Below are 22,915 nucleotides of genomic sequence, written 5' to 3' on the forward strand. Positions count from 1 at the left end.
ATCTCACCCCCTTCTCCAAATGCAATTAATTCTTTAATTTCTTGACATATATAAACATTAATAATTTTCATTTATATATGATTTACAAAATCATTTAAATATGCCATCTACATTTACTCCTACAACTATAGACATCATCTATGTGAGTGAGTTTTCTTATGCAATGGCTAAATGAAAATGTAATGTAGATTTTTGAAACCACTGTTTATGTTGGTCTGTACATTAGACTATATATTATGTATTTATTTTGAAACTATTTTTAATCCCATCTAGGAAGATCCAAAATTTTGTTGTAACAACTCTTCTATCATGGTACAGATATTTTTAAAATCGTTTCTGGAGTAATAATTATTATTACTACTAAACATTTTTGTTGTATGGTTTTTCCTCCCCAAGAAACTTGTGCTTTTTTTTTTTTTTTTTTTGAGACAGAGTCTTGCTGTATCACCCAAGCTAGAGCGCAGTGGCAAGACCATGGCTCACAGTGGGATCATGGCTCATTGCAGCCTCTACCTCCTGGGCTCGGGCAGTCCTCCCACCTCAGCCTCCAAGTATTTGGGACTACGAGCACATACCACTACCTCAGGCTAGTTTTTGCATTTTTTTGTAGAGTAGAGACAGGGTTTCACCATGTTACCCAGGCTGATCTCAAACTCCTGGCCTCAAGTGATATGCCTGCCTCAGCCTCCTCACGTGCTGTGATAAAAGATGTGAGCCACCATGCCCGGCCAGCTTTATGTTTTTTAAAGTAACTTACAAAATTTTACATCACTTTTTTATATCAACCCTATGAGGTAAGAATTTCTATATATATACACACACATATATATATTATTTTATTTTTATTTTTTATTTATTTTTATTTTTATTTTTATTTATTTTTTTTTTAGATGGAGTCTTGTTCTCTGTTGCCCAAGCTGAAGTGCAGTGGCACAATCTTGGCTCACTGCAACCTTCACCTCCTGGGTTCAAGTGATTCTCCTGCCTCGGCCTCCCGCGTAGTCGGGATTACAGGTGCACACCACGATGCCCTGATAATTTTTGTATTTTTAGTAGAGACAGGGTTTGACTATGCTGGCCAGGTTGGTATCGAACTCCTGATCTCAAGTGATCCACCCACCTTGGTCTCCCAAAGTGTTGGGATTACAGGCGTGAGCCACCACGCCCGGCCGACATCAGGATTTTTTTTAAAATCATCTTTATTTTACTGACAAAAAAACTGAACTTAGAAAAAAGTGACTTCCTGAGCTCCCAAATCTAGTAACTGATTGAAATTAGACTCGATCTCAGTATCTTTGTCTGCAAATTCTGTGATTTTTCTTCCACTGTAATAGAAACTATCTGGGCTACTTAATGAAACAAAAGAGAATAATGAAGTCCCTGGAAAATAAATGAGTCCCCCAAGGTCACAGAGTGAACTCAGCTCAGCCAGCAGTGGACTAGGTCTTCCCAGCTCTTGGTCCAATGAGCTGTTTATTTTGTCGCATTTTCTTCCATAGTTCTGAACATCCATGTTAACGTTTGTTAGTTTTAAACCAACTGTGGCTTAGAACACATTTTCATGTAAAAAATGATGCAGTCCTGTGTGAGCTTCATTGTATGTATAAAACAAACACAGGAAGGAAAGTGCCGAGTGGAGAAAGCTTAACCGATGATAACGTACAAATTGGGAAGAGGGTTTCTTCCTGTATTTTCTATCTTGTTTTAATTGAATTTCAATCTTATGGTGAATCTAGTTTTCTTACAAATAACTTTAAAAATAACTGATCATTTATTTATGGCTAAAGAATTCATACTTTTAAAAATAATTTTTCGGCCGGGTATGGTGGTTCACACCTGTAATCCCAGTACTTTTTGGAGGCCAAGGCGGGTGGATCACAAGGTCAGGAGTTCGAGCCCAGCCTGGCCAATATGGTGAAACCCCGTCTCTACCAAAAATACAAAAATTAGCCTGACGTGGTGACGGGTGTCTGTAGTCCCACCTACTCAGGAGGCTGAGGCAGGAGAATCGCTTGAACCCGGGAGGTGGAGGTTGCAGTGAGCCGAGACTGTGCCACTGCCCTGCAGCCTGGGCAACAGAGCAAGACTCTGTCTCAAAATAATAATAATAATAATAATAATAATACTTTTGCAAAGGTTGCATTTAATTTGAAAAAAATCATCCTGCCACTTTTAAATCATAGGAGAGGATACTCAGACCTCTTTTCTTTCCACCTGATGCGGAAAGTCTGCTCCTGAAAATCAGAGACTGGCCACAAAAGGCTGCTTGTCTTTTAGTGGCCACTCTACCTGAAATGCCTACCTTTATAAACATTTTCAGAAATTTTATAAAGAGAATGGGTAACATGAAACCAAGTGTTCCATTTTATTTTAGTGGATTTGACCACAGCTTGAATAACCAACCCTCGAAGGTAATGAGATTACGAGAGGTTTATACTTACAGAAGTAAGTCGTAGAGTACTATTTCTCAGTGGAAGTCACGTGCATTGGAGTCACATGGGCTAATTATGAAATGCAGACTCTCATACACCTAGTCAATCAAAACCTCTGGAAGTGGTGACCAGAGGTGCATTTTTTAAAGAAACAATCCAAATGAGTTTTGTATACAATAAGATTGAGAATTGCAGCTTAAGAAATGGTCGCTTGCTGTCAGTGTGGGCACATCTTTGCAGGATACTGCAGTAGGGAGCTGTGCCCAGCCATGTGATTACAAAGGGTGGAAGGCCTAAAACTAACTCTGTCTATTTCATAAAGATTCCTTAAGTTGCCAGGCGCAGTGGCTCATGCCTGTAATCCCAGCACTTTGGGAGGCCAAGGCAGGCAAATCACTTGAGGTCAGGAGTTCGAGACCAGCTTGGCCAACATGGTAAAACCCCATCTCTAATAAAAATACAAAAATTAGCTAGGCATGGTGGCGCGGGCCTATAATTCCAGCTACTCGGGAGGCTGAGGCAAGAGAATGACTTGAACCCAGGAACTGGAGGTTGCAGTAAGCCGAGATTACGCCACTGCGCCCCAGCCTGGGTGACAGAGCAAGACTCCATCTCAAAAATAAAATACAATAAAATAATAAAAAAGATTCCTCAAATTTTTGTACAATGGCAAACCATTGTATGAAAGCTTGGTGACTTGAAATTCAAGGAGTCCAATAATCTGCTAGATCTGTCTTCTATTATTAACTAGTTACAGTAAATGGCATTTATTGAGTACCCACGTGCTAGCCACTAGACGAGATATAGTAAGTAGCTATTCAATCACTGCTTTTAAAAATCCTATTAGGTTTAATTAACTACATCCCCAGAGGTAAAGAAGCCATGATTTCTACTTTTTAAGTCCTTGTTTAAAAAATTCCTGGCTGGGCGTGGTGGCTCATGCCTGTAATCCCAGCACTTTGGGAGGCTGAGGTGGGCAGATCACGAGGTCAGGAGATCAAGACCAACCTGGCTGACACAGTGAAACCCCGTCCCTACTAAAAAATACAAAGAAAAAAATTAGCTGGGTGTGGTGGTGGGCGCCTGTAGTCCCAGCTACTCAGGAGGCTGAGGCAGGAGAATGGTGTGAACCCCGGAGGCGGAGCTTGCAGTGAGCCGAGATAGCACCACTGCACTCCAGGCTGGGCAAAAGAGCGAGACTGTCAAAAAAAAAAAAAAAAAAAAAATTCCTATACTATTATGAGTCAAGAAGATTGCTTGCTGGCTGATTTCTGCTGGACTGTTTTTCCCTCCTCTCAGCTTCGGTTGGGTGGGAAGAAACAAACAAAACAACAATAATAACAAAATGCGTGTGTGTGTGTGTGCGCGCGCATGTGCACGCATGTGTTTTGCATACAGTCAGCCCTCCATATCCATAGGTTCTGCATCCATGAATTCAACCAAGCATGGATGGAAAATGTTTGAGGAGAGAAAAGGATGGTTGCATCTGTACATGTTGATCTTCTTTTCTTGTCATTATTCCCTAAATGGCACAGTATAACAACTATTTATAATACATAGCATCTACATTGTGTTAGGTGTTATTAGTAATCTAGAGATGATTTAAAGTATTTGGGAAGATGTGCATATGCAAATACTATACCATTTTACGTCAGAAACTTGAATATCTGTGAATTTTGGTATCTCATAGGGTTCCTAGAACCAATGCCCCTCAGTTACTGAGGGATGACTATGTGTACATATGTGTGTGTACATGTGTATATGTGTGTGTATATATATGAATGTATGTGTATGTATGTACACAATTATTTTAAAGACATGATTTAATATTTTTGTCACAAAATGTTGTCTTTTTTTTTTGAGACAGAGTCTCACTCTGTTGCCCAGGCTAGAGTACAGTGACACAATCTTGGTTCACTGCAACCTCCATCTCCCGGATTCAAGCGATTTCCGGCTAATTTTTGTATTTTTAGTAGAGACAGGGTTTCACCATGTTGGCCAGGCTGGTCTTGAACTCCTGGCCTCAAGTGATCCCCTCGCCTCAGCCTCACAAAGTGGCATGAGCCACGGCACCTGGCCCACAAAATGTGTTCTGTGCATACAATAAATGACAGTCTCTCAAACAAAGAAGCCAAATAAAAAAAAAAAATTAAAAAGAATAATAGTTTTGTACTTTTAGGAATCATGTTTTGAAATATGTATTTTCATTTTTTAAAGATGCAATAAAGTATAATTTTAATATTTGATACTTAAAATATTTAAGCAAGAAAGTAAAACTTTAATATTTTAGAATTACCATACTCCTAAAATGAATCTATAGTTACCTTTTTAAGGGCTATGTGCTATCCAGAATATATTTCCAATAAGCTCTTAATAAAATATTTAAAACTTCTATCTCTCATAATAAATTTTTTTCATTCTTGTCTGCTCAAAAACAAAAAAACAATTATTTTTTCAAAAGCAAATGAAATTAAAAGCCATTAAATCCGAATTGCACTTCAAGCCTAAAGTTCTAGTTAAAGCCTCAGCATCATGATGAAATGCGCAAGAGAAAATTTGATGAATATGCTAAATTTTATTTGGGGGTCAATCTGCATTAAAAATTAGGCTTTCCATATGCAATATCTAGCTTACGTAAAAAAAATTCCTAGGGACATAGGAACAGATAGGCTATTGACTATGTGACCCTACGTAAAATAAATGATTGTCAACTCTGTTGAATGTACTCAGTAGGGTAAGAGCTGAGCCTTGCATTTTTTTGGTGTGGTTTTAGCCATCACATGACCTAATTTCCATGGCATGAACCATCTGGTAAATTTTAGATGCTTTCCGCTTTTTAAGAAAGTTGTCAGTTCCTAATGTTGCGGAAGTTCATGGTTCCATATGGGGCCTCTCGCGATTAGAAACCATTCATTCGGCCTCATCCCCTCATTTCTCCTTTTGTGCGGATGCGGGGACGCGGGCTCGGGCACTTTGGCTGTGCCTGCGCTGCGCCGCGCAGCCTGCGGTCTGGCTCGGTAGCGAGATGCAGGAGGACTCGCCGCCTCCACATCCTGCCTCCCGGGCCCGCGCGGCTCTGCGCGCTCATTGGCCCGCCCTGCAGGAAGATGAACGCTACTACTTCTGTTTCCTTTTGATGCTGCTCTGACACCCCGGTGGGGGAAATGTTTCCTCAGGAGCTGGCGCAGAAAATTAAGGGCTACCAGGAGCAGATCGCTTCTTTGAATTCCAAGTGCAAGATGCTGACGATGAAAGCCAAGCACGCCACCATGCTGCTGACGGTGACCGAGGTCGAGGGGCTGGCGGAAGGGACAGAGGACCTGGACGGGGAGCTCCTCCCCGCGCCTTCGGCCCACCCCTCTGTGGTCATGGTAAGGATCCAGTAGGTCCCCGCGGCTTTGCTCTTTGACTGGAGCCTGGCAAGTGGCTCCATGTTCCCTCTCCGTGGCTGATTTCAGGGACCAGCCTTCGATCTTGCAGACTAAGAGGGAGAAACAGTTTCCTCAACTCTCTTTGACTACCTTTGGGCCGGGCCAATCTTTGACACTGTAAACAATGACAGTTAAAATGAAACTATGTGCTCAAGACAGCTGAATTACTTAACTTGTCAGCGGTCTGCCCTGTATTTGTTTATAATTTCGCAATAATACTGAGAGGCTCTGAGCTTTAAACAGTAATTTATTTGCACAATGTTTTAGTTGTCTGGGGAATGGGAAATTCATGGCACATATATTTAGTTGTGTTTTGCAGGCTAACTAGCTAACTGCCTATGTGCAGATACTCTACTGTATAAATGTTTAATACAATTTGGAAGAACAGCTATTGTTAGAAAAAATATGAAAACAGACAATCTAAAGCTTGGCTTTGGATTAAAATAAATCAACTGTTATTTTCTATTCTGCGCCACTATTTTCCTATACACTTGATATCTAAACTGCATTGAGTATTTTGGTGACTATAATGTTTTCCAGTGCTGTGTATTTTCCCTGATATGTGCTGTGCCTCAGGTAATGAGTAACCAAACCTGGGCCCATTTGGCAATATACTACTTTGGGTGCATTTATCTCCCTACGATATTAGAAACTTGACATGTTCGCGAAAGACCAAGCTTTATTTCGTAGACCTTTCCTCATTTGTATGATTCATGATTTTTCCAGTTATTTATAAAGCCACAAACTCTCCAAAGAAAGGAAAATAATGGAGTATTTAATCAACAACCAAACTTCAATGTCATATGCACCCCCATCCCTGATTTTTTTACAAATGATTACTAGCATCATATTCTCTTGAAAACACAACTTTTAAATACTAACACAGGATTAATATGTGAATTTGGGTCCTAGTAATTCTAACCTTTGTTTTATAATTAACTCTGTTTTGGCCTGTGCCTGAACAGGACTTATGTTAACATAGCTAATTGATTTTCATGTCCTTTGGGCTACATTTTACGTGGCAGATGACTGCAGGTCGCTGTCACACTTTGCTGTCACCGGTCACTGAGGAGTCTGGGGAGGAGGGAACCAACAGTGAGATTTCCTCTCCACCTGCCTGTCGCTCCCCTTCACCTGTGGCTAATACAGATGCTTCTGTTAACCAGGTACCTCCCACTTGGCATTCCTCTAGCAATATTCTCTGGGCAGATGCAGGACTCCATTCTCTGATTCCATTAGACCGTGGGTATGAATCTCAGACTTTGTTGCATTTGGTTCCAGGGACACACCAATAGGTGTTATAGTTGCACAAACTATGATTGTCATGTGTCTCAGTAGGTCATCTCCTCTCCTGGGCTACAGAAAATGGCATGAGCAAAAATTAGGTCATGGGAATGATAGCCCAGAAGGCCCTATTTTAAGACATTATGGCCTTAGTTTCTAGCAATCATCTGGAATGGGGTTCTGCATCCAACAGAAAATGAAAGATCTGTGTCACCATTGTAAAATAACATGATTCGACGGCTTTATAACATGCATTGGATATAGTGTTGGCATTTACCAGCTCAGATTTTGAAGATGGGAAACTTCTGTTCGTTATGTCAGATTTCTTTATTTACAACTTGTGTACCAATTTAAGGAATGTCTGCCACGTTTATACTAGAATGCCTAGTAGATTTCAGTGTTTAACTTATCTTTCAATAATCTTAAATTTTATTTTCTATAAAATGGGGAAAATAAAATAACCATTTTGTTATAAGAAACCTTTTACCATGTGTTAAATGTAGATAATACTAAAATTAAATGTCAAAAAGGTTTTATGTCAAATATTAGATAGAAATCAAAAAGATGCCTTTATAGTAACCAAAAACTTTTAATGCATGTTAAGTAATACTTTACTTTTTAGTGAAGACAACTAAAAAATGTAAACTATCCTATGAAATCATGTTTTTTCAAAGAAGTTGATATGTATTGTTAAGGGAGAAGCATTAAACAGAGCAAATGTTTTATAACCTGTATTATAATTCAATATAATTCAGTTATATTACTTTTATTTTAAAGCAGAAGCATTCAGACTGTCATAGGATTTCTGTGATGAAGAGAATCCTCTCTCATTAAAAAGAAAAGGAACGTCAAAATGATGAAACCTTTAGTTAATACAATTACACAGTTCTCGGTAAAAATCAGGATAGCTCTAGGGAAATTATCAACTCATCCATTCATCAAACACATTCTGACACTTGCTCAGCATGAAACCTTGTGTTGGTTCCTGAGGATGCAGCTGAGAAGGAGTCAGCATGGTCCTACCTGCAAGGCCCTGACAATCTAGAGAGAAAGGCAGACATGGGACAGATAATAACAATGTGATCAGAGGAAACTAAAAACAGCAACAAAAAAGGAGAAGTTCAGGGAGCCATGGGGGATTTGGGAAAGTGTTCTTCAAATTCTGATTTAAAAATATGTGTTACTCATTCTTCGATGATTTGTCCTTCCCTGTGGTTACAGATGTTATTAGAGAAATTGAGCTATAGTCAGCTGATTATTATATAGAAAAAAGTTGTTCTATGTAATATGGTCTAGGTTCTCAAAATTTTCAAACTGAATAGTAAATACTTATTTGAGACTTCGTGGAAAGAATATACCTTTTCCAAAATTGTAAATCTCCATGCTACTTCTTGTAAAGTGTCAAAGTATACATGAAAGTGCCCTAAAAATGATGAAATATGCAAACATTTCTATCATTATTTCTTGACATTAACCACAAAGCTTCATCAGATCCTAACCCTCAGTAAGATTAGGCTTTGTTTTAATTCTTCCCTCTCCCCTAGACACAGGAAAACATCAATAAAATTGCATTGTTAATCTAAAATACTTACATGTGATGCTGCAAAATAGGGGGAAGTGCCTTCACTTAATTTAAGACAGACAGGTTTACTCTGAGGGAGCTGTTAAAAAGGAAATGTAGTACGCTTGGTGTTCCTCAAACAAATCAACCCCATCATTACGGCCACATGTTATTTTTGTATAGTAATATAAGTTAGAAGACAATGAAAAAATATGACACCATGGCCAGCGATGCACTGGATTTATAACATTGTCTCTTGAAACTGAGGAGGACATGTAGGATCCCCGTAAGTTTCAGTTTTCAGATTAAAAACCCTGAGTTTTGTGCACAGAATGTGTACAACTGTTTCAGGGAGCAGCCAAATAGAACTGCTTTATAAAATCACAGTTGTTAAAAAAAAAAAAAAAAAAAAAGGTTTCCTGCCTGCTGTTCCTGCAAGTAGATCTCCGTTATATAACTACCTGGTCCCACTCACAGTCAGTGTATTCTGTGTCTGACAGTAGCTATTAGCTAAAACGTAATAACAATTTAGCTTACTTGAAGGTAGAAATACTGAGGCATTCCCAGATTTTGCTGCAGGCTTCTTGATTCCCCTTAGAAGCAAGCCAAGTCTTAGACTCTGCAGAAGAGTTGAGAGAGGAATAGATGTGAAAAGAGCGAGCAAGAGTTTAATGGGAAAATCACTGGCCTCCAAGTGAAAAGCTCACACTGAGTTGCAGCTCTTCCTCCTCTAAGCTGAGTGCACCTGGGAAGTCCCTTCATACCCTCATTTGTAAGTGAGAAGCGATACTACTCAATTCACAACGTTGTGAAAATGAAATGTGACATTAATCATGAAAGTGCTTTTCAAACTAGAAAATGCTGATCAAATAGTAGCTACAATTGTCCAGATTTATTTCCTTAGGAATCTACTCATAATAACTCTTATAACTTAGGCACATAAGCAATAAGAAATGTATTTTTAACAGTGACTCTTCACTACATCAAATATTGACTTTAGTAGTTATTTATAGTACTGAGTGGTTTATTTTAATTGAATTTATGTATGTACCTCAAATAAATAGAAAGTGTTCATCTATAAAAGGTGATGTATTTTCAAACCCTTTTAAGAAACCAGGAGTTGTCATTCCTGCCTGTAGGCATGAGCCATACACACATATACACACACACACACACACACACACAGAGAGCGAGAGAGAGAGAGAGACTGCCAGAAAAAAATTATTTGTAATAAATTTATTTTATTTTAACTCTTTTGGGGGCCTTCTGTATTTATAATAGAGTATCTAATGTAAAATGTTTACACCATTTAAAGCCATTCCTGCTTTTCTTTGTGGACAGTAATAGTATTACTTTACATTTATATAAAATAGTATAATTTATAATATAAAATGCATTTACAAGCATGGTTTATTATGAACATATAGGCCAGCTTCTTATTTGCCAAACACTCCATAACATGCTCAGGGTGAAGACGAAAAGCACTGACCCAGACAGCCCTTAGGGAGCTACAATGTGTGTGAGGACGGGCAAATGCTTACAATAGAGGGTGGCAGGTGGTGTGGCAGAGGGCAGCACAGTGTTGTGGGAGGGTCTAGAGAAAGCACCTAAACTAGCTGGGGTCAGGCAGGGGTCAAGGATGGCCCTCTTTGGTTTTAAGGGGGGAGCACAGTTAGGCAGTTGGAGTGCAGTTGGGTCGTGTGAGATGAAGATTTTCAGGCAGAAGAAAACCACCTGTGGGAAGCTGTGGAGGCGGGAAGCAAAATGGCCCATCAAGGCAACTGCAAATAGTTTCAGTATAATTGGAGAAACATTGGAGGAGGAGGAGAGGGGGAAGTGAGACTGAGAGGGATATGGGAACCACATCATGGAGGCGCTGGATGCCACAGGAAGGAATTTCAGCTTCCTCCAGAAGCTAATATTTAACCATTGAGGGAATTTAACGAGAAGCTGTGTATAGAACTGCGTTTTAGAACTGATACTTCTGGATCAATGTGGACAGGAGAATAGAGGTGTGCAAATTCAGAGCCAGGGGAGTGGTTAGAAACAGAAGTTGCACAGTCTCATGCTTGGTCCACCCTGGTGATAAAAATGAGAGAAACAGGTCAGGAGGGACTACAGAGGCCTGGACAGCTCCTGCCCCACATAAATGAGGCAATGTCTCCTCTGTTAGCATTACTTCAACAAAGACACAGGGCCCAGTGTTACCATACCTTGTGGTTTGCAAAACAAGCTGTGAATGTGAATTTTAATGAAATCTCTCTATCTTCATGAAGAGAGATTTTAAACAATTTAAAATGTTGTATAAGCCACACTAAATGTGTGCAGGTCAGAGGCAGCCCACAGGCTGCCAGTTTGCAACCTCTGAGTTAGGAAGTTGTTACTGTAATGAGAACTTGAACCAAGGCTGTGGCCAGGATATGCGTCGTTAGCACTTCATCCTCCCATAAGCAGTGGATGGTAAGGGGGAGGAGAAATCAGGAATAAATCCCAAGTTTATAGCTTAGGTGAGAAGGCATTCCATTTATTGCAAGTTGGATAATACTTCATTGTTTCATCCTCAATTGGTTCATTTTGGAAATGCTGACTTTGAAGAGCCTATAGGATATGCATGGATATGTGAGTCTGGAGCTTATCAATTCACCAGTATTGGTGAGTGAGTGAAAAACAAACTACAAAAGAGCAAGAGTTGAATGACTAGAAAGCTGGGAGGAGAACAGAGAGATTTTTTAGAAAGTGTTTCCAGAAAGGGTTTTTCAGTGCTATTGAATGCTAGAGGTCTGGCAAAGGAAGGGATGAAAATTCATCATGTTTTGTCATAGAAGCTGGTGAGAGCAAGCTCTGCAGTCATCAGGATCAAAGCCCAAACTGGAATTTAGAAGTGGATTGAGGGTGAGAAAGTCCCATGTGAAAATCACCCTTTTAGAAGTTGGATTATGAAATGAAAGGGAGAAAACAAAGAAATGAGGATGCAGCCTGTGCGTGCAGGTGCATTCACGTGTGACGGCCCATCACATTGTGAACTGCGGACTTTTTAGAAAATGTGATCTCCTTCAAGAAAACAAAGAAAAGAAACAGTGTGTGTAGGTGTTTTTAGATGGAAAAGTGAAAGTCAACAAAGCAGGAGAGGATGTTAATAGACAAGGTCCTTGAAAAGGCAGTTTGTGGGATTCTCAGAGTCTGTGGGAGAGTCAGGTTTAAGCAGTGAAACTGGCAAGCATAAGATAAGGGTGAGTGTGAATATACACAGACTTTTGAAAATTTTAGAAGTTGTAGTATCTCCGTGACAGCTTGGATTGCATGTGTATGTGTGTGTGTGTGTGTGTGTTTGTGTGTGTATTTGTGTGTGTGTCTGTCAATAAGACACATGCATATATGCACCCTGGAAAGAAAAGCTGGATTGAGTCATGTTTGCGGTTTTCCAAGTGGATGAAGTAAAGGTTAAAAGAGCAAGAGAAACAAGAGTCTTGGCAAGAAAGGGGTTTAAGTAACTTTAGACATAACTGCAAGTCCAATTGAGTGATGACAGCATACAAGGGTGTGGAGGACTGAAGTGGGGTGGGAGTGAGTGAGGATCAATGGATCTAAACCTATTAAGGACATGAGGAGTAATCCACTCAAGACAGTGACAGGGTTAGGAATGAAGAGGAAGCAGTCTTCATGTTCCAATGTCATCAATAAATGTTGGGGACTCATCTGGAGACCTCAGGAACAACAACAAAATGGATAGAAGCTGTCATAGTCACTCAAATATTATTTCATGTAATCCTCAGTCCCACCCAAGGTTGGACCAGTGAGTGAACCAGTGTGCAAGATGTAAGTTATTTGCTCCAATTATATAGCTACACTAGAGGAGAATTTCACTAGAATCTCAGCTGTCCCAGTCTGAATTCATTCTACTGCATGACACTGCTACATTTGTTTCTCAGATGGCTGGAGCCTTCTTCAATACTTTTTACTAATACATGATTATCAATAAGACTCAGGTATTTTAAGCTGACATAATTCCCTTAAACAGTCCAACTGCAAAAACAATGAACTTTATAATAGCAATTACTCCCCCAATTAAATTTCTACTGAAATACAGATAAATAACCATAGAAACAATTGAAAACCATCTTTACTATGTCTCTTGATATATCTTTACTATATCTCTTGATATAGTACATTTTATCAATACAAATAAAATATGTAATGTTACTTATAACACAATAGATTTAAAAAATTTGAAAGCATGATATTTCATCATTCACTTTGATTTTGTGTGTGTGTATACTTTGAGGAAATGAATAGAAGAAAACCTTTATATTATTTGTTTCTTAGAGTAGTTGTAACTTCCCCATTATATTTTTCTTATTTAATATCAAAATATTTAAATTAATTCTGCAAATAATGAACCCACAAATAGTGAAGATCTGGCTGCATCTGTAGATTTAATTTTATTTAAGTCAAGTAGTTTTTAAAATTATTTAAAACTTTAATGAATACATTTGGCAACATTTTAGAAACTAGATCATTAGGATTCCCTTTTTTTGCTATTGTAATCAATCTTTAAATACATGTGTACTGCTTAAATCCTTTGTATTTCCATTTAACAAACATAGAATAAGAATGAGTTTTGGCAGCTTGAAATATTGGTAAAGTTGTTTTTTGATGTATATAAACAAAAATTCTGAAACAATTATAGTGTGCTTCGATACAGTCTTTAAACTTTTCTAGTCACAAGAGTTTACTAATTTACTAGTTTGTAGTGCTCCATAAAAGGTGTAGATCTGAAATCTTTCCTTGACATGACCAACAGTACCCAGAGCATATTAATCTAGACTTTTCTTCTTGTTTAATTCAGCACTGTGCTTTGCACTCACAGGACATTGCATATTACCAAGCCTTGTCTGCTGAGAGGTTGCAGACAGATGCCGCAAAGATTCACCCCAGCACATCAGCGTCCCAGGAGTTGTATGAACCAGGATTGGAGCCATCCGCTACTGCCAAACTGGGTGATTTGCAGCGTTCTTGGGAAACCTTAAAGAATGTGGTAAGTCTTCAAGGTGGACTTGGTTATGCCCACCAGACACCAGTAAACTTAGCGATTGTCTTATGAAACACATGCAGAGAGTTTACACATCCAGTCCACAGCTGAGTACCCTATGCTGGGCCACAGAGGTAAAGCACTGAAGAAAGAAATGTTGTAATCTGAAAGATAAGGGCCTGGGAAGTATTTGGTAACATCCCTTTTCTGGTGTAGATCAGTGAGAAGCAGCGCACACTCTATGAAGCTTTGGAACGCCAGCAGAAGTACCAGGACTCCCTCCAGTCCATCTCTACGAAGATGGAGGCCATTGAGCTGAAACTCAGTGAGAGCCCAGAGCCCGGCAGGAGTCCAGAAAGCCAGATGGCTGAACATCAGGTACAAATAGCCATGACTTCAGTTTCCTGCTTGATTAAATAAGTGCACTCTTGTGACTGTTTGGCCTGTCAGGCATGTGTTTGAGATAGCCAGTTGACTTTTTTTTTTTTTTTTTTTAACCTTATCAGTTCTTCCAGAGTAAACAAGAGTCCTAATGATGGTTGTTTCTACTGCTGATTCAGGCAGGGATCTGAGAAAGAGAGAGAGAGAGAGAGAGAGAGAGATTCAGACTTTGAATCTAATTAAAGAAAGCTACATGCATTGATGTTGCTTTTTAACTTTGATTACACAAAATGTGTTTCCTTAGAGTTGCCAGGTTATTTTGGTTTTGTTGTGAGCCGTTGTTGTAAGAATAAAATATACTCCAAATCTACCTTTTCTGGATATTGTTGTTTTAAGAAACTTAGCCAGGGGGTGTCCCTCCATTATTACTTCAGAAAATATGTCTCAGGCTTCATAAGTTCTGAGTCTCATCTTGTGATTGTCCCTGACTTAAATCATTTTTTAGAAGGTTAGACTAGGCAAAAAATTAGAGATCATTACATTAACCTAATGCAGAAAGATAATGTTAAAAATGTGTCCATTTAAAATGCATGCTAAGAAATGTTTAGAAATTAAAATCTGGTTAATACTTTGGCAGTCTGATGAGGTATGCTGTTAAAATGATATTTATTTGGTATAAGTAGGGTCTTAGGATACTGAGGCACACATTCTCCTACATATTCATCACCCTGATGTAGGAAAATGCTGCCTGTCTGGGACAAGAACCCAGGAGCGTTGACAGTCCTTCAGAAGGCAGGAGGGAAGAAAGATATTTTTAGATGTTAATTAAGAGCTATGAAAGCATGGCTTTCAAGCATGTTTATCAAAGACAGGGTAACTTAACAGCTTTAAGAGTGAAACATTGTACTTTGTCTTCTACTTTACATCTTCCTAGTTTTGGAAGCAGGATAACCTTGGAATACACTGCTTGTTCATATGTATAGTCAGATAAAGTTGCATTCTTTTGCAATATATATCTTTCAGTATAACACAAAAATGAGAACATTTCATCTAGAGACAGCATATTGAGAAATAGTGGTTTCAGGTTTTTTACACTCTTGTAGCTTCTGAAGATAGAGATCAAAGTGAATAGTGTCCATTTTTAGGCCTTATTTTGGTAAAAAAACAAAACAAAACAAAACTACCTTCTGTAGGTCTTTCTGCTATCCCATAGTCACCCACCCTCAGCCACATTTGTAGAGGGTGCTGTGAAAGCACAAAGTGAGAATTAACCCTTGTTATCCAAGACCAGATCAATCTGGGGGACAGTCAGGGGCTTGGGGGACTATTAAAATGCCATTCACTTCTGAGCTTCCCGCGTTTTATCACTAGAGTGCTAGTCTCCCAAACCCCTCTCCTTTCTAAAGGGGCCTCAGTGTCTCCCATTTCTCTTTAGCTGGTACCCCAGTTTTCTGTTGCCAGTGGCCACCTCTTTCTCATCTGAAGGGGTGTCCCTATTGCTCCAGTGTGCTCCCTGGGGCTCCTGGGTCTTCCTTGCTCCTACGGTTCTGTCTGTCCAGCTGTTCCCTGCACCTCTGCTTCACTGTACTGGAAGGAGCCAGAGGGCTTCCTTCAGGTTGAGTACGTGCTCCTCAGGGCAACCTCGATGGCTGTTCTGCAGGAGGCCCCGTTCTTTAAGCATTCGAAAGGAATATAGTGTAAATTACGCAAGGACTGGATTAGAATGCATTTAAGGGTCACTCACTCAGATTATCAGATGCCGATGTTGCAGAAAGTTTAAGTAGTTTGAGCCTCTCTCCAGCTTCAGGACATCTCCACCTTTGTTCAAGCTCCCTATTCTTGTAGCCCGGGCGGCTGCCCACAATTGCCAAAGACCCATCACTGGCTCCCACAATATTTAGGAGCTGCATGGAAACAGGATCCTGGTGGCCTGCTCTGCCCTTCCAGAGTTCCTCACAGAGAATGCAAGTTAGCTTCCAATCAGCACCACCACCCTGTTGCTCAGGCATTAGGATGGAAACACACAGAAACCGAATGTGGAGCAAAATGATGATTCTGTTCAAGAGATTTAATGGAGACAACTCAAAATTGCACATTAATTCTGAGAATTATAAATTAGAAGTGAATCTGTGACTTTTCTTGTCATTAAGGTCAACCACGTGACTTTTTGTCCCTTTCTAAGTTGGCAGTAGCCGTGCTAGCCATCGCAGCAGTAAGGAGGTACAGCTCATTTAATGAAGATGACCAGTCACTGGGGCTTAATGTTTTATTAAGAGAGAAAATATATTAATGTTATATTAACTAATTCTATTAATATTTTATATTAATAGAATTAGAACATATTAATGTTCTAATGGGAGGGAAAGAAAATAGCAATAATGTAGAATTTAGTATAATTTCATGTATCATTACATATCTACTATTTTTTTCATATGAGCTATTTTTGCTACCTTGTGCTATCTGTGCCTAAGTTCTACAAGTTCTGGAACACAGCTGCCTACATGAAAAGCTGGTGGTATCTCAGTATCTAAATTTGTTCTTAGCTTCTGGAATGGTACTTTAAAAATTTCAAGCACTGTTATAGAATTACTATTTCTAAATTTCAACTGAATGGGCGTGAGGAAGTCCAGTATGGTTTTTTATATTTCCTAAAAATTAATAGAAATACTTTAGTTTTTTCTTCTTTCCCAACACTCTTTTGGAAGTATTCACGTTTTTTTAAGGAAGTAACCTAATTCCTGCATTTTCCCTTTAAACACTTGTCTAAACTACTGAATTTGTGTGGAATGCTGTGCCTTTCTGATTATCCTCTCTAAATTGTCTTATAGATTTCATTTTTTTTTTCGAGACAGAATCTCACTCTGTTGCCCAGGCTGGAGTGCAATGGCGCGATCTTGGCTCACTGCAACTCCACCTCTCAGGTTCAAGCGATTCTCCTGCCTCGGCCTCCCCAGTAGCTGGAATTACAGGTGCTTGCCACCATGCCAGGCTAATTTTTGTATTTTTAGTAGAGATGAGGTTGTACCATGTTGGCCAGGCTGGTCTCGAACTCCTTACCTCAGGTGATCCACTCACCTTGGCCTCCCAAAGTGCTGGGATTACATGCTGAGCCACCACGCCTGGCTGTCTTACAGATTTCATTTTAAGGCTTGAATGCAGTTCATGAGCTGACTTGTGGCTGTTGTTCTGACTGTTAAGCCCTCTGTCATTGCGAACTTATTATCGTGGGCATCTGGTGCTTTGGGGACATGTGTTGCCACACTAAGCTCAGTGATAAATAGGACACAGAGCTCTGTGGTTATTTTGTTTTGTTTTTTCATATATGTAACAACTAAAATAGAATATGGGAAGAAATGTGGTCTCTCATCTGATCTTGTAAGTGAAGCAGGGTTGGGCCTGGTTAGTACTTGGATGGGAGACTGCCCAGGAATACCAGGTGCTGTAGGCTTTAAAAAAAAAAAAAAAAAAGAAAAAAAAGAAAAGCCAGGCGCAGTGGCTCGTGCCTGTAATCCCAGCACTTTGGGAGGCTGAGGCGGGCGGATCACAAGGTCAGGAGGGCGAGACCATCCTGACTAACACGGTGAAACCCTGTCTGTACTGAAAATAGAAAAAATTAGGCGGGCGTGGTGGTGGGTGCCTGTAGTCCCAGCTACTTGGGAGGCTGAGGCAAGAGAATGGCGTGAACACGGGAGGCGGAACTTGCAGTGAGCCGAGATCACACCACTGTATTCCAGCCTGGGCGACAGTGCGAGACTCCATTTCAAAAAAAAGAAAAAAATAAAGAAAAGGAAACATTCCAGCCTGGTCAACACGCTGAAACCCCATCTCTACTAAAACTACAAAAATCAGCTGGGAGTGGTGGCACACACCTGTAGTCCCAGCTACTCAGGAGGCTGAGATAGGAGAATTGCTTGAACCTGGAAGGTGGAGGTTGCAGTGAGCCGAGGTGGCACCTGGGTGACAGAGAAAGATTCCATCCCCTACAAAAAAAACAACAAAAAAAATATTATGTTCATGTAGATAGTTCTGAAAGTCACATAACATAAGGTCTGTGTTTCTTTTCACCCTTGCTATTAAAGAGTTTTTATGTTAGAGAAGCTTGTAGAACTTCTCTAAGCTATGTAAGTGTCATACACATGCCAAGTTTGCAATTGCAAATCAGAAACCCAGAAGCATGCATTTCATCTCTTTCTCCTTATCTTGAATCATATATTGTCAGGTAGCTGATGGCCACCAGCTCTTATACTCAGAGTTATGGAACTGAAGACATATTTGATGGCTGAATTTTTTTTTAATTGAGGTGAAATTCACATTACATAAAATTAACCGTTTTAAATTGTCCAATTTAGTGGTATTAGTACATTGATAATGTTGTACAACCACCGCCTGTCTCTGGTTCCAAAACATTTTTATGGCCCCAAAGGAAAATTTCATGCCTCCTGAGCATGGCTGCTAGATCTTTAAGTTAAAAACTCTAGCTACCTTCCAAAAATGTCGACTCACCTTTAAGAGTAAACTCAAGCATGAGCGGAGAGGACTGCCTCTAACAAGATTTAAGTGAGGCTGGGCACGGTGGCTTACACCTATAATCCCAGCACTTTGGGAGGCCAAGGCGGGTGGATCACTTGAGGTCAGTAGTTCAAGATCAGCCTGGCCAACATGGTGAAACCTTGTCTCTACTGAAAATACAAAAATTAGCTGGGCATGGTGGCGCGTGCCTGTAGTCCCAGCTACTTGAGAGGCTAAGGCAGAAGAATTGCTTGAACTCAGGGGGCGGAGCTTGCAGTGAGCTGAGATCCTGCCACTGCATTCCAGCCTGGGCGACAGAGCGAGACTGTCCCCCAAAAAAATAAAAAAAAGATTTAAGTGAACAGTTCCAGATTTTCCTAATTCCTTCGTTACTGACTGCAGAACATTCAGAGAGCTATTTTAGAACATTGTGAGTTTTAAATGGAAGCTGATAACTTCAGTGTGCACCTGGTCGGTCAAATCCACTGAGATTTAATGAGGTAGTGCTGGTGAGAGTTACCAACACATCAGACAGAAAACAGATATCTGATTGTGGGCTACATTTGGTGGAAAGTAGGTTAAACGAGATCTAACCAGGACTTTGAGGAGACAGAGTTTGAAAATTTGGAATGGCAACAGGAGTGGGTAGGAGGCACTATAAATGTAAATGTGTGTGGAAAAGCACAGAAGAGAGAATGAGAATGAACACAGTGTGAAATTGTTAGGAGGCTCTTCTTGCTTGTACAGAAGGATCAGTGTAAAAACAACAACAACAACAACAACAAAGACATAATAAGATCCATCTAATTATGGAGGAGCATTTAAAATCAGACCAAATATAGATTTGATACTTTCAGCATTCAGGCACAAAACATTATTATGAAATAATAGAAAATACTGAATGGAAGTTTTTTTAATGTATAATACTTTGAATGTATAAAAAATACTTTGAATATGTAATAAACAATATCAGTCTGTAAATTCATTGCAATCACATTTTAAAAATTGCAGCAAGTTTTTTGGTGGAGGCTGACAAGCTAATTCTAAAGTACACTGCAGGCTGGGTGCGGTGGCTCATGCCTGTAATCCCAGCACTTTGGGAGGCTGAAGTGGGCAGATCACTTGAGCTTAGGAATTCAAGACTAGCCTGGCCAACATGGTGAAACCACGTCTCTACTAAAAATACAAAAATTAGCCGGGTGTGGTGGTGCATGCCTATAATCCCAGCTACTCTGGAGGCTGAGGCAAGGAGAATCACTTGAACCCAGGAGGCAGAAGTTGCAGTGAGCCAAGATCTCGCCACTGACTCCAGCATGAGCAACAGAGCGAGACTCTGTCTCAAAAATAGTAATAATAATAATAAAGTATACTGCAAATGTGTGGGAAAATATGTATTAAAAATGCCAGAAGTAAAGAATAACCAGGACAGTCTTGAAAAAGACTGATAAAGTTGAATGACATATCCTACCAGATAGGGAGATTTATAAAGCTACAATAATTAAGATTGCATGGTATTTGCACAAACAGCCAAATGAGTTGATGGAACAGAATTCGAGGCCAGAGCAGAATCACATTTATACAGACACTTGGTTTGTGGCAAAGATTACACTGCAAAACCGTGGGCGAAAAGAAAAAAAAAAAAGAATTTTCACCTCTTTCTACACTGGACATGAAAAATAAGTTTATGTGGTTTGTAGATCTAAATGTGAAGTTATTACCAAAGAAAAGTTTGAAGATAATATTTTAAAATATCTGTGGTGAATGATCTTTTTAAAAAACATTCTAATCCATCACAGACTGATACTTTAGTAAAATTCAATCAAATGCTGCTTGGATGTCATAACTGTCAAATTACTATAAAAGTTTCTTAGCACTTGCTTTCAATATGTTTATCTCGTCATAAGCCAGTAACAAACATTTTGCAGACTGTTATTATTCCGTGGGCCATGCTTTGAGTAGCATTGTTCTGGAAGATAACCTGTGAGATTGTATTCTATTTATGACCTTGGGTTAGGCAAAAGATTTCCTGTATAGGACACCAAAAGGCCTAACAGTAAAGGAAAATATTCATTCTATTAGACAATGATAAAATTAAGAACTTCTTTCCATCAAAAGATATTATTAAGGAAATATTTCCCCATTAAGGGAAAACCATGCCTCAACGTGGGAGCAGATTATTTGCAATATGCAGAACCAAAAGAAACACAGGCACTCCTATCCAGAATATACAAACAACTCCATTCATCAATAAGAAAAGGAACAACTCTAGTAGAAAATGGGCAAAAGATGTTTAGCAGTCAGTCACAAAAGACACTCAATCCCATTAGTCATCGGGGAAATGGAAATTAAAATTACAACGAGATTGCACTAGTAAACTCACTAGAAAAACTTAAAGTGAAAACAATTCACAGCCAGGTGACAGTGGAATCTGATACAATGATAAAAATGGATTAACTCTTTCTACATGCAACAAAATGAACGACTCTCACAATCACGAAAGAAGCCAGACGCAGAGCAGTGCACCGTGTATGATTCCATTTCTATAAAGCTCAAATAAGGGCCAAAGTCCTCTGATATTTACGAGTTAACACAGTGGTGATTTTTGAGGACAGCAGTAGCAAAAAGGAGGAGGTCAAAAGAGCTTGTAGAATCCTGGAAATGTTCCATTTCTTGATCTGGGTAGCAGCAGCATGGATATATATATCTATAGTTGGTGTGCTTATAATCTGTTCACTTTTCTAGATGTATATAATATTAATAGTTTATTTAAAAATTATCATGATGATATTTGATATTAGGAAAAGATAAGGGGTTTTTGCTGTTTAACATTGCGAGAGCCCACTCTGAGGAGGCACTGTGCTTACAGCAAAGCCTCCAGTCCTGTGGGAAAAATAGGAATTATGCAAATAAGGGCACATTGGAAACTATGAAATGCTGGCAAATATAAAGCCTGTGTTACTTTACTTGAAATCATAGTTGCCTCTGTAATGATAGAGCCTGTTTTTCCAACTTCATTGAAATCCTAAATAAAAATTTCTCCTGTGAGGATTCCATCTAAAGAGCAAGTCGTAAAATACCCCCAAAAGAGAGAAATAAAATCAAGTATAATTATGATAGACAGGAAAACAGGGCGCTATTGAGAGAGAATGATGGAGATTTTCTTAGGATTGGGTGGTCATGAAAGGCCTCTCTGAAGATACGACAGTTAACCTAAGAGCAAAGGATGAATAGAGCCATCACACACAGAGCGGGAAGAGTTTTCCATGTTGAGGGAACAGCATGTTCAAAGGCCCTGAGGCCAGGAAGTGACTGAAGTGGGGCCTTGGAGTGGCTGAAGAAGGCAGGAATATGGTGAGCAAGAAGGGAATGTGGCACACGAGGCAGGAAGAGTGAGATCACACAAGTTTGTTTTATTTCACAGCAAGAATCCAGTACATATTTTAAAGAAGGGGAGTGAGAGGACCTAATTGATATTTTCAAAAGGTTGCTGTAATTGCTTCATACAGACTGGACTGGAGCAACGAGAGTGTAAGCAGATAGACTCATCAGTAGAACATTATATAGCAACTCAGTCAAGAGAGGAAGTTGACTTTGGCTTCAGGTGGGGGCAGGGAGGATATTCAGATATACACAATATAGTTTTGAGATAAAAGCCATTGGACTGGGTGATGAATTGGATCTGGTGAGTGAAGGAGAGGAAGGTGTGAAGAGTGACTCCCAAGTCTCCAGCTTGGGCCATAATGAGAGGTGTTGGAAGACAGCAGGGGAAGCAGGTTTAGACTTAACACTATGCAGACACCCGTGAACTAGGTAAGTTGGACACACAGCCTGAAACTTAGGGCAGGTGTTTGGGTTAGGGATGTACCTTTGGAAGTGCTCAGGATTAGAAAGCATTTGAAGTCTCGGGAATGGAAGACATCACTTGGGAGAGACCCTTATTTTTTCAGAGTTTGATAAATGAAAAACAATGAGCAGTGTGACCACATAGAAATAGGTTACAGGTTTCTCCCATCCTGTGAGAAACGATGTGAGTTTTGGACTAGAGTTCAATGCTGTTTCAGATTTGGGGAAAGCAATAGGTGAATGTGGGAAAATCACGTTAAGTAAGAAAGTAATACATTTTATTTTCAACATCGTATTGGAGACTCTTAGAAATGATTGAGAAATGTGGTGGCTCGTGCCTGTAATCCAGGTTGGAGTATTCCCTGAGGCCAGGAGTTTGAGACCAGCCTGGGCATCATAGCAAGATCCTGTCTTTACAAAAAGTAAAAAAATAAAAAATAAAAAA

At 39.6% G+C, this 22,915-nt stretch overlaps 1 protein-coding gene across 1 annotated transcript in view; it reads left to right on the plus strand.

Moving 5' to 3' along the window:
• Positions 1-22,915, plus strand: part of SYNE1 (spectrin repeat containing, nuclear envelope 1) — a 570,706-nt gene that overhangs the window by 366,043 nt on the left and 181,748 nt on the right. Inside the window, exons 91-94 of the mRNA XM_011996807.1 lie at positions 5,609-5,803; positions 6,889-7,029; positions 13,576-13,743; positions 13,954-14,115. Of these exons, the coding sequence (XP_011852197.1) occupies positions 5,609-5,803; positions 6,889-7,029; positions 13,576-13,743; positions 13,954-14,115 (666 nt within the window). The remainder of the gene's footprint in view (positions 1-5,608; positions 5,804-6,888; positions 7,030-13,575; positions 13,744-13,953; positions 14,116-22,915) is intronic.

This window comes from Mandrillus leucophaeus, unplaced genomic scaffold (assembly GCF_000951045.1).
Source record: "Mandrillus leucophaeus isolate KB7577 unplaced genomic scaffold, Mleu.le_1.0 Scaffold524, whole genome shotgun sequence".
NCBI lineage: Eukaryota > Metazoa > Chordata > Mammalia > Primates > Cercopithecidae > Mandrillus > Mandrillus leucophaeus.